At 44.8% G+C, this 16,300-nt stretch overlaps 1 protein-coding gene across 2 annotated transcripts; it reads right to left on the minus strand.

The window, feature by feature from the left end:
• Nucleotides 1–1,258: 1,258 nt before the first annotated feature.
• arfgef2 (ADP-ribosylation factor guanine nucleotide-exchange factor 2 (brefeldin A-inhibited)) lies at nucleotides 1,259–16,069 on the minus strand. 2 transcript variants are annotated; one of them, XM_061299126.1, is made up of 39 exons: nucleotides 15,710–16,069; nucleotides 14,826–14,856; nucleotides 14,377–14,500; nucleotides 14,100–14,246; nucleotides 13,055–13,234; nucleotides 12,644–12,884; nucleotides 12,456–12,572; nucleotides 12,241–12,365; nucleotides 11,926–12,059; nucleotides 10,938–11,172; nucleotides 10,768–10,867; nucleotides 10,523–10,662; nucleotides 10,067–10,175; nucleotides 9,807–9,996; nucleotides 9,616–9,727; nucleotides 9,329–9,534; nucleotides 9,146–9,230; nucleotides 8,890–9,061; nucleotides 8,660–8,805; nucleotides 8,335–8,463; nucleotides 8,095–8,253; nucleotides 7,863–8,010; nucleotides 7,491–7,587; nucleotides 7,374–7,414; nucleotides 7,104–7,273; nucleotides 6,761–6,912; nucleotides 6,509–6,681; nucleotides 6,077–6,237; nucleotides 5,880–6,010; nucleotides 5,593–5,722; nucleotides 5,345–5,480; nucleotides 5,129–5,267; nucleotides 4,991–5,048; nucleotides 4,675–4,783; nucleotides 4,406–4,545; nucleotides 4,142–4,319; nucleotides 3,826–3,964; nucleotides 2,258–2,375; nucleotides 1,259–2,171 (listed from the first exon to the last, which is right to left on the minus strand). In XM_061299126.1, exons 1-39 carry the CDS (start codon nucleotides 15,876–15,878, stop codon nucleotides 2,013–2,015), a joined length of 5,430 nt encoding a protein of 1,809 aa, XP_061155110.1. In that variant the 5' UTR covers nucleotides 15,879–16,069; the 3' UTR covers nucleotides 1,259–2,012. The 2 variants fall into 2 exon arrangements, with proteins under 2 accessions (XP_061155110.1, XP_061155101.1); XM_061299117.1 differs by having other exon boundaries at nucleotides 8,660–8,811; nucleotides 15,710–16,068.
• Between the last annotated feature and the right edge of the window lie 231 nt (nucleotides 16,070–16,300).

Consider the following 16,300-nt stretch of genomic DNA (forward strand, 5'->3'; position numbering starts at 1 on the left):
ACGATTGAGAACTATTTTAATAAGCTAAACAAACAGCTTAAGCAACCCACAAGCAGACACGCGCGCGCGTGCACAGACAAAAAAAAAATGGTCAACGTGTTATTTGTAAATTGAACATAGGCCAACATGTTAGCAAAACATCCAAATTATGTTTACTTACCACTATTGAGGTGTTTGGTGGTTGCAGGCCCAGATGACAGCAGACTGAAGGCGATGCGTGCAGCTGGACATTAATCAGACTTAACTGAAGTGTTGCACTGTGGCGTCACCGCACAAATCTTTGATCTCTTTGACGCGTAACTTTGACGTCATCACCTACGCTTTGATGGACAGACGATGGTATGCATTTTGCCATCCATAGAAGAAGAAATGTTTGAACGGCACATTGAGTGTCATCAATGCTTTTATTAGCATTCCACATTTTTCTTGAAAATAATACGTTGTAAATATTCATATTTCAAACATCAGGTTCAGGAAATTAAAATACACTGCTCACAAAACGTTTTTTTTTTCTTTCTAGGCTTCGTGGGAAATGTCAAGATGAATTGAAGATGCATTTTGGTTAACTGAGTTTGTCGTTTTCCAACATGTGCATTGTATAATAGAGGAATTTTCAAACGCCAATTTTAATTGAACCAGGAAATGTAGTGGTCAAATTGCAGATCAAACAATAATTTGCCATTTGCCTAACATATTAGGTTTATTCTATTTTATTATTGGTTTGATATATGGCCACACATCAAAGTCAGTGCTCACAAGGGGCGCGCAACAAAATGCCTTTAGTTTGTCATAAAGGCAAACTGTGGTTAGATCTTTCTTTCTTTTCTCAAAGGTCTTTGATCCATGAGTGATGCAATGAATAAAACTGAGATGACTAAGCAGTTTAATATACAGAAATAATCTGCTTGCACTTACCTTAGTGGCTGACCAGTTTTAAATATCTGATTCAATGAAATCTATTTAACCTCCCTATTTCACTCATTATTGTCTAAAAAAAACATCCACTTTCAATCTTGAGGTGACAATGTTGCAAGTCTCCCACCGAATTAAGGGGAAGGGAGAGTTTTGCAAAACTTATTTAAGCATTCAAGCGTCAACACTAAAGTGTTTAAAAATCCACACATAACAGATGATGTTAGTGCAGACCAATGTGAGTTTGGACAGTTGGACAGACAGGTTTTCTACCTGACAGCAGCAACATGATGTGTGAACATAACATCTGAGGTGAACCATTGTACTGAAGTGATTGGTTTCAATGTTAAACTGATCAGAATTTCAGTTTATTGATAACTTCAACGCTCAAAGATAACATCACAACATAATAGAACCATCATTGCATTTTCATCTCCAGCGTATATCATACATTGAATCTTACACTGCAAACGTGACAGTCTGCATTTTTGCATTTACTGTATATATTTATATATATTTATAGATTCCCTAGTCTTTAGGGAAGAAAATTAGACATCCATTGTGACAGGGGGGGAAGGAATGATTCTCCCAAAAATATTCAAATGCACTTTAAATAATTACAAACGTCCTTTATCTTTAAACACTGCATTGTACGACAAAAGGTGAGAGCGACATGTGCAAAAAGAAGAGGAGCGACCGCCTTATCGGGTCCAGTCGATGCGATGGCAGAAGCAAAGATGGGAAGAAATGCGGGCCACCGCACTCAAGGAATGCATTAGCAGGCTTGGGACGCAACACAGTTGTAAACAAGCCAATGCTGCAGTGTGACAGCAGAAAGTGTGATGTAGCAGGGCGGCTGACTCACAAATGGTCTTTTCCCGACAGGCACAGGTGGCCAAAAGAGAGAGCAGGTGGAAGGTCCTTCAAGTTCCTTGAGCCAAGCCGTTTAGTCAAGTTTTGTCTTGACCATTTACACCCCTTGGTGTAATGGCACCATGACCAGTATGAGATGAATGAGGAGTCGGCAGACTGCTGGTCACAGTCAGCTTCTTCGGTGGGACAAATGAAGGGTGAAGGGAATTGGGAGGGGGGGGGTCTTCTCAGGGGCCATCTCTCTGCCGTGGCCCCGGAGCGGCGATGTGGAAGACGGCACCGATGCGCAGGAAGAAGCGGCGCAGAACGGCGCGCAGCTCGGGAATCAGGTCAAACTGCATCATCTCGCACAGGTGCGAGAAGTAGCACGAGGCGTGCGGCTTGAACTGGGGCAGGAGAAACATGCGCACCAATTAGACACTTTGATTTTAGAATTAGGTGACAGTGTGTGTGGCTCTGAGTGTGTTTGTACCTTCTCATCAGGCAGCCTGAGTGTCCTGGTGAGGAGCAGCATGAGCAGACTGTTCCAAGCCTCTCTGTGACTCTCCGACGTGAGACCGATGAAGTAGGCCAGAGCTTCACTGCACACCCTGGCAATGCAGCAGCAACAGTATTATCAATAAGTCTGATGAATAACAGTCATTAGTTTCAGAGTTGGGCGTCACATTACAGCACTATTACAGCTATTGCAGCAACTGAAGTAGTAATATAGATCACGGCACGGCTGCAGCATCATCAGTCAAAATATTTCTTGGGAGTCAGCAGCCTGGGTGACAACACCAGTACGGCACAACTTGTTTGCACAAATACAACAAACCAGGTGCTCTGCCCCTCCATAAAAACAACAACACATTTAGGCCAACATGAGGTAAGAGCAGAGCTGCAGTTTATGCAAATGAAACAGTTGGTTGTTGTTTATCATCACTTTAACACCAGATCGGGAGCCACAAGCTTCACAAGATGTCATTTGAGAACACTCACACTCCCGCAACATACTAAGTGACAAGTGCCAATGTTAAGAACAAAAAAGTTTCTGTCATTTGGAATATGCAAAGTCACACTTTTCAGAAATAAGTTATAGTCCATTTTTATTGACAATTATTTGTGATAAGTTTTGTTTTAAAAATAGTCATCTTATTGCAGAAGTAGTAAAGTTTCAAGAATTAAGTCATTTTATTAAAAATGAAGTGTAGTATTTTATTTTATTAATTTTTTGTTTTATTTATTTTAACAGTCTTATAATTTCCCATGAATAAAGTTAGAATTTTCATAGATTTGCAATGTTGATTTTATCGAGATGAAAAAATTTCCAAGAATAGAACTATATTCTTATAAAACAGCTGGAACATTGAGAATAATTCGAATTGGATGTTCCGTTCTGGAAAGGTTTTGTTTTTTCTTTTTTCCCAAGATAGCTTGCCTTCTCCAGGGCTCGAAACTAACGATTGCCCGATTGCCCGGGGCAAGTAGCGATGGCAGAGGGGCAAGTAGAATTTTTTCCTCACTTGCCCGAACTTGCCCTGCCATAATACCATGTTTTCAAGCTGTAAAAACACGATTTTGTGCATAATTTCTCGCAACTTCTGCCGCTTCTGGTCCGACATTTTGTTTTCTAGGGAGCGGTTAGTTTCTCGTGTAAGTCTGCAATACATTGATAACGGCAAAGCGCTTCGTAATTAAATGCATGCTCCCTCACTCGTCCCTGGCTCTTCTGCGCCTGCGCACCAGCAGAGCTTGTTTCCGGTTGGCGGATACGAAGGCATATGAAGGCAAAACTTATAGTGTTGTCTTTTTTATTGCAAAAATGTGTCGGGCAAGTAGAAATCCACTCCAAAAAAATTCGGGCAAGTAAAATTTTGTTTCGGGCAAGTAAAATTTTCTCCAACTTGCCCGAGGGCAACTTGGGCAAAAAATAAGCTTCGAGCCCTGCCTCTCGTTCATGACTTGGGTTAATGTGGGTATTATGTTAATGCTGTTCTTTCAGGACTAAACATAAAAATACATTGTAAACTGAAAAGCGGTCCTGCGTGTTGCACTCACAGTAGCAGTCGGGTTTGGATGTCAGGCCACGCGTCACGCAGCTGGGGGTCCGAGTACATTCGGAAGAGAATCCTCAGGCTGCAGGCGAGGCTGCTAGTTTCCTGCTTCAACAAGTTGGGCTTGGACTTTCCTTTGAAGCCTGTCAACATCACATTAGACATCTCCATCGGGTATGCATATAAAGACAAAATTATTAACACCCCTGGCTGGCCTCGCATGTCCAGGATCTTGGTCCTCCAATTGTGGCGAGCAACACAATACTAGAAATAAAAATTGACCTTATTCCGTATGCGGCTGAATGAGAGCTTTGCTGTACCTGCCCTCCAGAGGGCCGTCCTTTGCTCGTTGTTGGCGTTGAAGTCCTTGGCAAAGGTGTGCGACTCCAGCAGACAGTCTAGCAGCTTGAAGAGGTGAGCGGAGGTCATACGACTGTACATCCCCTGATCACAATCCGAACCGCCAACGTCGGTCACCGCTTCTTCCAGAGCGTCTCGCTAATAGAGCGACGACCTCAGTTAGTGTGCGACTCAAAGGCTAGCAAATCCACTGATGCCACATTTCTTCTTGCTATTTTTGCTACCTGTGCAGCAGCCATGTTCTCGGCGTCCTCTTTCTTGCTGGTCGACGGGTAGAAGACAATGTTGTCAATGGTCTGGATGAGCTCCAACTGCACCACACATTTGATGAGCAGACCTGCAAACAACTTGTGGTCTGAAACTCCTGCAAGGACAGAAAAGCACCACAGACATCTGAGGGTGGGGGAAAAAACATTGTCCACTGAGAATATTGTTAAACAAACAAATAACAGGAGCAAAAAAGTTTAGTAACTTCAGTATGTGTTCTACTCACGAGCATTGGACTTGCCCTTCCAGGTGTCATCACTGGACATTTGGCTGTGTGCTCTTTCCGAAAGAGCTCGATCATAGCTGCTCTGGGACTGGGTGTCAAAGTCCACATCCTGAAATACACTTTAAATCAGTGCTGTGATCACGGAACGCCCTCTTCCCCAAGAGTACGTGAATCATGCCATGCGTTGACAAAATCATTTCCAATTAGTCATTATACTATTTTTTCTTCAAAGTCCATTGCAAAATATAGACAGTATATTATAAACAAATTATTTGCCATTAAAAGACCTGATATTTTGTGCTTTGTTTGTCCTCACCAAGTGCTTGCCGTCAGCAGCGTCATCCTCCTGTCCAGCAGGTCGCCATGTCAACAAGCTGATGAAGGAAGATCAAGATGCATTGAGCAAAGACATTTGCATTTTATGGAAGAGAAATTTCATGGCCAGCTTGCGTACACTTGAGGGCTGGTGTTTTGAAAGATCTCCAGCATGCATGAGCAGGTGATGTTCCACACTTCGGGACTGAACTTCTCCCCGTTGAGAATCACCAGGTTCTCCAGGCAGTTGGTTCCCGAACGAGCCAGCTGCTCATTGTCTGAAGGAAAGAAAAGGGGAGAGACGCAATGTAGTAAAAATTGCATATTCAGCAGGTTGTGATAATACAACACTCACCTTGCCGAACACACCACTGGAGTTGCGTGAAAATGTCCGCCAGCAGGACCTCGCTGAGAGGCTCGTAAAACTGTGTAAACACGTCACAGATGGCGTACAGCGCATGGTTGCACGTTGTCGTCATCCACTCTGTTTTCTGTACACACAGAGCGAAGCCACAAATGAGAGCCACACCTTAACACCGAATGAATTATAGCTAATTAAGATTCTTCCATCTTCTCAAGAATCCCAAACCAGAAACACCTTACCTCGGTCTGCTGCTCCGGGAGCTTCATGTTGTCAAAGATGCGGAAGACAATTCGGAAGAGGTCGTGCCACCAATGTTTCTCGAAGGTGTGGCCATAACTCTTCATGATCTCGAACATGACTGTAAGACCTCTGTCAAGAGCAAACAATGCTTCAAAGTTCAAAACGGAACCACAGGAAGGAGGCCACCTCCTACCGTATTGCAGCAAAGGCTGGAATGACGTTTTGTGCATTGGTAAAACACACAGGATATGAACAGAAACTCTAAGCAGGACTCATTAGCTCATACCTGGTGCGCACATCCAACTTGCAGCGATTGATGATGCAAGACAGCTCAAACAGGATGGGAAACCAGCCGCGAACCCAAACCCGATCCCCGGGGGCCACGTTCATGTCATCGCTGGTGTACTCCCTAAGAGCCTGCAGGACAAGGAGGCCAGGACATGTGATGTAGAAATTAGTGGAGGGAAGCCAAGTTGCACCAACCTGTGGCCTCTCTGAGACATATTTGGCGCAGTGGCGGATGAGTCGGATGGCCTCCATGCTGGTGTCGGGGAAAGCTGCGTTGCACACAAACTCGGACAGGCACTTCACCGCGTCTTGGAAGGAATCGATCGCAGCCGCAAAATGTTCCCGGAATGTATTCACTGATGGACGGAAGAGTGGATTAGGATGGAAGGAAAAGAAGTCACAGTCACACATCCTCCTGAAATTATGAATGACAATTGTACCTTCTGCCTATCATTCTACAGTACGTCACTGGCATAGATGGCCGAACAACATACATATTTCCTAGTAGAAATCAATTTTGGACCAATCAAGTGGAATTGCACAATTTTCTACGGCACACCTGATTACATCTCACACAGAACACGGATGTGCCGCGTCACGCTGTTTGGGAATCAGTGGTTAACTCACTGACGATATGGCCACTGGTCTGGAACGCAAGGTCCACGATGGACTCGTCACGGTCGGAGGCTGCCTGGTGAAATACCGAGAAGATGTTCTTCCAGCCCGAACGGATGTTGGCGGCCTGGGAGTTGACCATCTGTGCCACACATCTGATCACCATGTCTCTGATAGTGGGAGACCTGTGGGTGTGTTGGGATGGATAAGGCCCGAAATCAACAAAGATGATATGCGAGGCCATCATATTACAATGTTCTCTACCTGTTTTTCTTCATGATGTGCTCAAAAGGCCTGAGAAAATCTTTTTGGAAACGGAAATTCGCGAGCTCTCCTTTTTCCAAGAACTTCATCGAGAGCTGCCTGAGTGAGTCCACTGCAAATATCGCTACATCTTCATTGGGATTACAGCCAACCTATGGAAGACGCAAAAAGGGGATGCTGCTTTTACCAAGGCTGTGATTACTTTGTGGAATCTATCTACAGGCATTGCTTTAACTGTTTAGGAGTAAGACCGTTGCCAAGTCTGGAGGTGCCGTGGTTGATAGCTTGTTCCCCAAAAATAAACTGCATCCGTTTTCATATGAACTATGAAGGTCCCACTGACCTTATTAAAATGGTCTCCTATGACCTGCCAGATTCGAGACCACTGCAGCCTGATTCGGTTCATGTTGTAGTAGGAGATCTCCACTATCTTCTGCAAACTGAACATTCTAGGCTGATGTGCTGAGGCCAGCTCGTCCATGGACACGGCGCACAGCCACCTCACAAAGTCCACTGCAGGAAGATGAGATAGTCGAATAGCTGGTGAGCCACTTTTTCAGCTGTGCGAGCGGTCGCTCAAGGAGAGCCAACGGGGAAGGAGCTGTTCACTCACCAATCGCGTTTCCATCCAGTCTGGTAGAACCCGTGAAGATCCTGTAGATACCACAGAAGAATGCAAGTGTACGGGAATGAATTATCAGCTCTACACACGTGATGTGTTATGATTCACCTGTCCACCGCTACGACAACACTCTGAGAGCTGGTCTCTCCCACTGACTCCTGGAGGTGAGCCATCTGACGCTTGTCCTGATTTCCAACCAGATGACCTGCAACTCATTGAGCATACCACCATGAAAACCAACGAGTTACATCTGTAAAATGTGTGACACGGCCTGCGTTTCGGCTCATTTCTGTTCAATTCTAGAAAAATACACAACAATGTCCTGTGTCTGTAGGGCTGGGTGATAGGGTTTGAAAATAAATCTGCAATGTTAATGGATTTTTTTCCCTCCCCCAAATAAACAATCGTGCAAATGACTGAAATCATTCCAAACAATATTTGCGCTTTGGCTTATCCCCTGTGGAATTCAGTGTTACCTACCGAGTCCAAGGGGCATGAATTCCTCTGTGCCCGAGGGTAAGCCCTTGATGCTGGTCTCTTTCTCTCGAACCACCCCTGATATGTAGCGCGTCTTCACCCCGGTGCCAATCAACTGAGCAAGTTCCAGTTGACTAATACACCTCAGGATCTATTACGAGAATTGTTTCCGTTACATTTGTGATGGGAATAATATCATACTCAAAAAGAATCAACACCACTCCGATTGACTGACCTCATGCCAGGAGTTGCCCAGGTAGTTTCCATCCGTGTGTGCCACAGTGATCAGAGTCTTGATGGTGTCAATGTTCTTCTGCTTCATCTCAGTGATGCTGGAGCTGGCCGTCAGCAGCGTGAACCTGGCCAGGGCCTGGACGTAGGCATCTCGTTCCAGCTGCATGCAGACAAGGAGGTTGGTGACCACCAAAGTGGAAAATGACAGACTCAAATCCAGGACTTCTTAAGCCATTTTTACCTGCATGCTGAAGATGCAGGCGATTCTGATGGCGCATCGGATGCCCTCCAGACACAGTGACGCGACCTCTGGGTCATCACAGTCCTGAAGGCCCACGCTGAATGCTGCCAGCAAAGGGGTCCAGGCCAGCTGAAAAGAACAGCTCGTATACAGTCACGTCAAATATCGTCAGAATTGTGCAAACTAGTTTCAAAATTGTACAGGATGGAGCCACCATTATCTTTTTTGGTATTCCCTTGTTACAACAATGCCATATAGCCTATCAACAGATTTTAGCATAAAAGTATTCCGACAAAGAGGACTAGAGTAGACCAGTTTCACGGACCTTAAACATGGGCCGGACGTGTTCCAGGTGTGTAGCGCTAAAAAAAGGGGCCTGCGCATGGCTGACTGCCTCCATCAGAGCTTTAGCGGTCTTGGCCATCTGCTCCATCTCCATATTGTACAACAGGCGACGCTGTTTTTCACTGGCTACACCTCAGGTGAAAGAAAAGCCTTTTGCCAAAATGGATCATGAGCACATATGTGACACACTCATCCAGAAATGAGACTCACTCTGCTTGGTGGACTTGGGAGTAATTGAGAACTCTCTGCTCTCCTTCATGGCTATCTTCTTTCCGGCAATCTCGTCATAAATAGAGGATAAATACTCTTCGGGAAGATCCTTACTGTCGTTAATGCCGCGGTTCATCTTGATGTACTGCTCTTTCGTCATCTTGTTCTTCACCTACACGAGCAACAGTGATCCGTCAAGTGTGAAGCCTCACAGCACACTACATACTCAAATGTATCGAATGACCCTCATTTTTACCTGAGGACTATGCAGGTCTGTGGTGAGCATAATGATGGAGTAAGCCAGTACATAAGCTGTGTCTGCACTGGCAAATAATGTTTGTCTGCAAAAAAACAAACAAAAAAACACCAGTTAGCCAAATCATGACAGGATTAGTGAGAAAGATCAGAACATTATTCTCGCGCATTGAAGCGGACCCACCCCTGGTTGCACTCGAGGTATCGGGCAGCGAACTTCTCCATGAGCCTATCAATCTTTTGGGCTTCCCCTGGCAGCCTGAATCCTTCCAAAAAGGCTCTGAGGGCCGAGACAAAGTCCCGCCCACAGAAGTCCAGCTGGTCAACGTAGCAGTACATCACCTCTTTATTCAGCTTTATGTTCTCACCCAGGAACTCGCCCACTTGGGTCTATGTACGTGCAGACGCACGGCAGTTAGCGTCGGGATTGTATTGAATGCGGTTTATATCTTAAATCCCCATGTAGCTTACTGTGTCCAGTCTGTCCTCCTGGTGAAGGAACTGTGCAATGTTCTCAGCTGTGGAGCCCAACATGCCCTGATCCTGCAGATACTGGATACCCCGTTTTGGCTTTTTGTTAAAGCTGGGAGAAAGGGGAGGGAACAAAGGCAATCAATCGATCGCATTTTGTGAACATCAACGGTATCTTTCAAGAGGCTCACAGTTCAATGCCATGCTCGATTATGTCCTTCTGCTGTTTCATGACTTCATACTGCTCCGGGTGGTCCAGCTGAGACAGCGACACACCGGCCGAGACCGTGGAGTCCAAGGAGCTGACGCTGTCGCGACGTCCTGCCAGCTGCTCCGGAAGCTTCAACTCTGACATTTCGCTTTCCGATGGAGGATCCTGGCCTGCGAAACAAACAAAACCAGATCTAGGTTTGTAAAATGTGAGGGGAAACTGAATGAAGAGAGAGCTTACCGAGGTTGGCCTGTAGGTTTGGGTTGACGTACATATCCTTGCTCCACTCAACCATACATTTGAGGATAGACACCAGGCATTCCAGGCCCTTCTTACGCAGGCTGAGCTCCTGTTGAAGAACACAACGACACTCACTTAGTCCTCATTTCACATGCCTTTTTGTATATAGAGGACTCCACTCAAATAAGACACCATCCACTAAAAACTTCAATTGGCACCGCACCTCAAACAGGGACAGGTATTATTAAAAACGACATTGAAGAAGATGAAAACTAGTAAGTATTTTATTGTATTTGTACAACTAAAGGACTGCTGTCTGCTCTTCTCTGCAGCCACTGTACTGTACAAAGTTCCAATTCACCAATACATTACATTAACTAAATATTGATGTTTCTAGATAACAATTCATTTTCTTCCTCTTGCTGTGCATTAGAGGAGCCAAGCAGAAGTATGTACCTGCAGAGGGGTCATACCCAGCTCCTGACCACTCCTGCCCATAGCTATTTTGGACAGATCGTTGACCAGGCGTTCAAAGATATTGGAGGCATTGAGATCACAGTCGTAGTTCACGTAAATGTCAACAACACATTGAGCATCTGGAGAGGAAAAAGATGCATCACCAAATGGCAAAATACATCATTGTCAACAAAAGGGAGTCGCCTGTGTGCCATATTTTGCCCACCCCTGCTTAAGACACATACCTGCGCAAATGCGTGTCAGTGTCTGAATAACCATCCACTTGTGCTCAAACGAACTCGTCGACGTCTCCAAAATGGTCAGAAAAATCTCCCTAAAAAACACCTGAGGAACAATATGTTAGAAAGAGTTTGGGGGGGGAAAACAAAACGACAGTTTTGGAGGCGCCACATACCTCAATCTGCATCTTCAGGTGGACCTTAAAGTGGGACAGCAATGTGAGGAAGATAGCCAGCGACAGCTCGAAGACCTCGGGCACGGAGGAGACGCCATTTTTGGAGAGCGCCACGCAAAGATACTGCTTGATGGCGTTGACGAACATCTCGTGGGTGCGGAACAACGGCCCCGCGCCCTGCAGCACTGAGAGCAGCAGCTGCAGCGACACAATCTTGGAGCGCAGCTCATGCGACCTGGACAAAATAAGACGCGTTAATGTCGGTAACTGCATTCATTGGCGTCAGCAATACGAGGTGACCAGCCTACAGCATATGTAAGGAACACGCAAAATGTTACCATAAGTTCAGAAACTGGTTTTTGAATAGAAAGAGGTCATGAAAATGGGTGAACGGGACTATGATGGAATCTTGAGTGATAAAAACCCAAAATATGAATAGGATTCAAGTCCAACCCAATGCCAACATATGAAGGGTTTGCTATTAGGAATATTCCACCGTTTAAACCAATAGAGCATGATTATCTCTATAAAATTCTGGGCTCAGTTTACTTTGGCCTGTCCACAACAGTAGCCTAGAGTTAAAGTTACAGTAACCAGAGATCCAAAGGCACTATAAGATGTATAGAGAGGGAGAGAAGAGAGCGAGAGAGAAACAAGGCACTTGGTGAATTTGTGAAACACATTTCTATTTTCAATACACGTTACACCTTTTGGTCTCCACAAATTAGTGACAAGTAAAAGTGCAAAAAATATTATGCATTTGAATGCAGCCGTTTGAACAAAGTGTGTTAACAAAGAATGGAAAATGAGGCACTCCTTGTATTTACTTTTTGGCCAAGGAGATAGATTTTATGGACATGAGATTGACAGCCTCAACAAAAGGGTGTGGTGCGACGATAATGCAGGTGTACTTCTGTTTTTGACAGTAAATAAGTTGAGTGTGCAATTGAACAAGTAGAAGGGTCTTGTTTGCGTGCTTCTTACGCACTTTGGATCCGGAGGTCCTTCAGCAAGTGGCTTCATTGAAAGTTTGCACAGTGAGCGAAACACCAGGAAAGCATCCTTCTGCAGGATATGAGAGAAACGCGAGGGGCTGTTGGATCCCTGCAGCGCTTCAGCATCCTGTGCACACAAAGAACGAGTTTGCAAATTTATTAGTGCACAATCTCATGAGATGTGATTATAAAAACAAAAACAAAACACTGTCAGAAAAACAAAAACAAAACACTTAACATTTGTCATTATTATTGCGGATGAAGTTTCTAATAATGTAAGCAAGGCAAAACATGTCTGTATGGCTCACCAGCATATCCACTGAAGAAACAGACGAGCGGTCTTCAATGATGCCGTTCATCTGTAGGGCTTCGCCGTCGGCTTTAGGGAGAGCTACCTGCGTCTGCTCAGAGGCGGGCTGGGTAACGGGGTCATCTGGTAGAAGGCGAGGTCAAGAGTGGTATTGACAATTGCAAAGCTGAAATATTCCCCCCAAAAATAAAAGAAGGAAAAAGTAATTCTGACCAGTGTGATGCGATTGTTCTCCTTCATCCCCTTCAGTCTGTGTTACTGGATCCTCTCCATCTGCCTGAACTACTTCGCCCTGAGGTGCTTCGGTGCATTCATCTTCAAAAACTGAATCTGCAAGGAAAAAAGATGAGATTTTGAACTGCCACGTGGACCTTCTGTGGCTCCATTCTGTGGAACATTACTTCTCTCCGACTCTCCATTAACAGTTGGTGTATCTAGGTCCAGGTCGGGTGGAGGTGGCGGTGTTGAGTTGATGGCGTTGAGATCTGGAGTACTGGCTGCCGGTGATGGGGAGCTATGTGGCTCTGGAGTGGGAGTGCGGTCGGACCGGGGCGAGCCAGATCTCTGGGTACAAGGGACCGGAGAGGGGTTGTCTTGCGGCAGCCGAAGACGCTCTTTCTCTTGCTCTTGGGCTTCCAAAGCCTGAAGGGTGTAAGACACAAAATGTGAACCATATTGATCCAAGAATATGGCGGCCATCTTGATCTCTTTCAGCTTGCCGGGTGGCTCGGTAATGATCTTTGGCGCCACCGGGGCTGTGCTACTCATCCGATTTATTTGTCAAGGCTATGTGAGTTGTAAAGCGAACTAACAGCTTGGTTCTCCATGCGCGTGAAAATGACGTTGAGCATCTGAGTGAGCGTGGCCTTGGCGGTGGTCTGGTTGATGAGGTTGCGGCTGGCCAGGTAGATATTGTAGCAGGTCCTGACAGTGAGGAGGATTGTGCCTTCGTGGATTTCGATGTGTGGGGAGGTCACTGCTGTCAGAAGGGCCTGGATGGAGTTCAACATAAGAAAACACGCTGATGGTGGAGAGAAGACAGACAAGTTCATTCTTCCATATGAAAATATTTTCAAATCAGCGTCATAGCAATTTGTTTCAATGTTAAGAATCTATATTTTGATGCAAGCACCTCTGAAACCACATATTTCACTTTCTATTAAATGTGGCCACTTTATTGTGTTAGTTTTTAGCTGCTTGTGTCTTGGATTTAGCGCTTAAAAAAAAACCGGACTGACAAGCAAGATGTTTCAAACAAATCTTTAATCATATGCATAAGTGTTGGATTGTCAGGAGATTGAGTACCCTGTCCCGCCTAACCTGACAGTGTGTACACAATGGCTTCAGCAAGCCGCAGAGGTGGGCTGAGTCGAACACACTAAAACCGGGATCGTATTTCCACAAATAGTGTCCGAAGGTGTTTATTTATTCATTGGCAGATGGACACTACTTCCATAGCCAAATGGTTCAAGTTTTGAGTAAACGTCGATGGTCACTACTTTTCCAAGTTCATAGAGGGTAATTTTGGGTGGCCGACATTTATGCTCCCGTGACATTCAAACGCCCCTACAAATAGTGCACTACATAGGAAATAGTATGCACAGCCTTGGTCTTCTGATAGTCTTCTATTTATATGCTGCTGTTTTGGGAGGCAACAGAATTACAACTCATTTGTGCCCCATTTGCTCATTTAGAGAAAATTTAAGCACAAAACTTTGCCCATATCTTTTGGAATATCCATATACATGTTGACTCATGAACGCTTGGTATTGAAAAGTGCAGATGAAGCAATGATGCATCCCACAAAACTTAATTAAAGAGTACTGCCCGGTGAAGATAGGATTCAACTGAACATACTTTAATGATCTGTAGCTGGACTCCCTCGTCAGTCTGTGGGCCCTGGAAGCAGTTGCAGATGGTCTCCACCAAGCGGTCAATCAACCTTTTCCCCGGGGTTCTGCCATCAGGCGCATTGCCCGTGATGTGTCCATAAGCTATTAGTTTCTGCCAGGAAGACACAAAAGAACATTTTTAAACATCTGATCCAATCAGAATGTTTACATGCACATTTTTGGAGCTAGATGTGGTGTGAGCTACTTCGTGCGTATGCACGTGAGTGTGTGTGTTTGTTAACCTGCAGACAGTCCAAAGAGGTGCTAACTATCCGGGGGGACTTGGACTGACAAGCCAACTCAAATGGCAGCACGTATTGGTCCGCCTCAATGTAGTTGACTTTGGGTGGGACCACCGTGCCATCCCTATGGGAGGGGGACAAGAAAGTGGGTGTCAAAACGGCAATTCCCCGCCAGCACAGGCAGCCAAAGGAGCATCAGGAACATCAATGTAAATCAAATGTTGGTCAGACTGCACCACATGAATTCTTTATGATCATCATCAGAATTGTCAAAAGTGTGTGCACAAGTGTAGTTTTACGGCCACAGCAATGTTTAAAGATGTTTGTAAGCATTCCAAATTGTATTAATTAGGATTATATGCATTTATGGTTTGAACTCGGATCGCTCGGTATGCCAACGTTCATTGAGGTATAAATAACACACATTTGAATGTTTTGAGTTTACTTACTTTTGTTTCTCGAGCTCTGCCTTGATTTCATCTGAGCAAAGAAATGAAAAATCAGACAAAAAAAAAAGACTTGATATCAAGCGCAAATTGACAAGGTACAACATATTACATCTGTACGCTGCCTTTGCAGTGAGAGATATCAGGCGTGCTATACCTTCATTCATAAATAATATTCAACACGTTAAATCATATTACATTATATGACAGTACTATATTAATTGGTGGTTGAGTAAATTGATCAATTATGAAACTTGATGTGCTAGCTAGATGAAAAACAATTACAGATTCAGAATCAGTGCCTAAAATCATCTCCTCAAGTTTGATTGAATTCCCGATTACAAAATTTAGTTTAAAAAATTGAGTGGTGTGTTTGACGTTTTCATCCCTTCTTAAAATTATCGTTAGTAGCAGCTCTATTCACGTGAATAGTGGAATTGTGTGAAACTACATTTCTTCTTCTTTAACATCCTATGATGTTTTTATATTATACATTTAACAATACAGCGCTACGTGTGGGGACATTGTGGACTGGAAAGGATTGACGGAATCCTGACTGTACTGTATGTGTTTTACTGGGCTGGCTGGCAATGAATGCTAGTACAACATAGTGATTGGTCTGTTTAGCAAAACTAGCCTAACCGGCTAACCACAGCGCTGCTGCCGTGCAAATGTCCGCGATGACAGCGGAGAGAACACTAAAGCCCCTTTGCATTGATCAAAACGAGGCGAGGAGACAAACAAAATGACACTTGAACACGTCAGCAGGCGCCACTCACTTGCTAAAGCTAGCTAACGTGGGAGAGGAAGAAGATAGAAGGGGGAAAACATGGCTCCCCAACTAAAAGAAACAAGAATTACTATTAGCAAGTGAGACGCTCACTCACCCAGCGCCACCTGACAGGCTTTGCGCAGCTGGCTGTGTTGACTCTTCTTCACCTCGCGATCTGAGAGGATCTTCTCCAGCGCCCGAGACAGAAACATACTTTTGGTTTTACTATTTTCTGCCTGTAGATGTTGCTGCTGCTGGTGTTGGTGGTGGTGCTGCTGCTGCATTGCTGGAGTCTCGCTGATGAGCTTGTCTCAGGCCGTCATTTTGGCCAGGTCCCTGCACGAAAGCAGGTGACAAGGGAAGCTATCGAAGCCTTTTCCTGGGAGGGCGATCTGCGTTTTTTTTTTTTTTACAACTCGTCAGCCCAGCGCCGCCATAACTGCGACCTGTCACATCACGTGATCTATCATATCCGCGTTGTCGGCTCGACTGACGTCATATCCGCGTAGTAGACGTCATATACGCGTGTTTGGTGTTTAAGATCGGGGACGAGTATTCGTGTTTCTTTCTTTTTCTTCGTGATTTATTGATCTAAGAGCCACCAGGTGACGGGATTCCTCTACATTGTATTTATGCGACAACGATAACGTAATTAATGGTGCGCCCGAGTATAGTTCAAAATATGTAGTGAACTCGAAATTAAGGG

This window comes from Syngnathus typhle, linkage group LG2, assembly GCF_033458585.1.
Source record: "Syngnathus typhle isolate RoL2023-S1 ecotype Sweden linkage group LG2, RoL_Styp_1.0, whole genome shotgun sequence".
Lineage (NCBI taxonomy): Eukaryota > Metazoa > Chordata > Actinopteri > Syngnathiformes > Syngnathidae > Syngnathus > Syngnathus typhle.

Coding starts and splice junctions, on each gene's coding strand:
- arfgef2 (XM_061299117.1), bottom strand. CDS start 15,878: ATGCAGCAGCAGCACCACCACCAACACCAGCAGCAGCAACATCTACAG. Junction 8,254..8,334: donor CCTGCATCTTCAGCATGCAG/GTAAAAATGGCT, acceptor GTCTGCATGCAG/CTGGAACGAGATGCCTACGT. Junction 7,588..7,862: donor ATTCATGCCCCTTGGACTCG/GTAGGTAACACT, acceptor AATGAGTTGCAG/GTCATCTGGTTGGAAATCAG.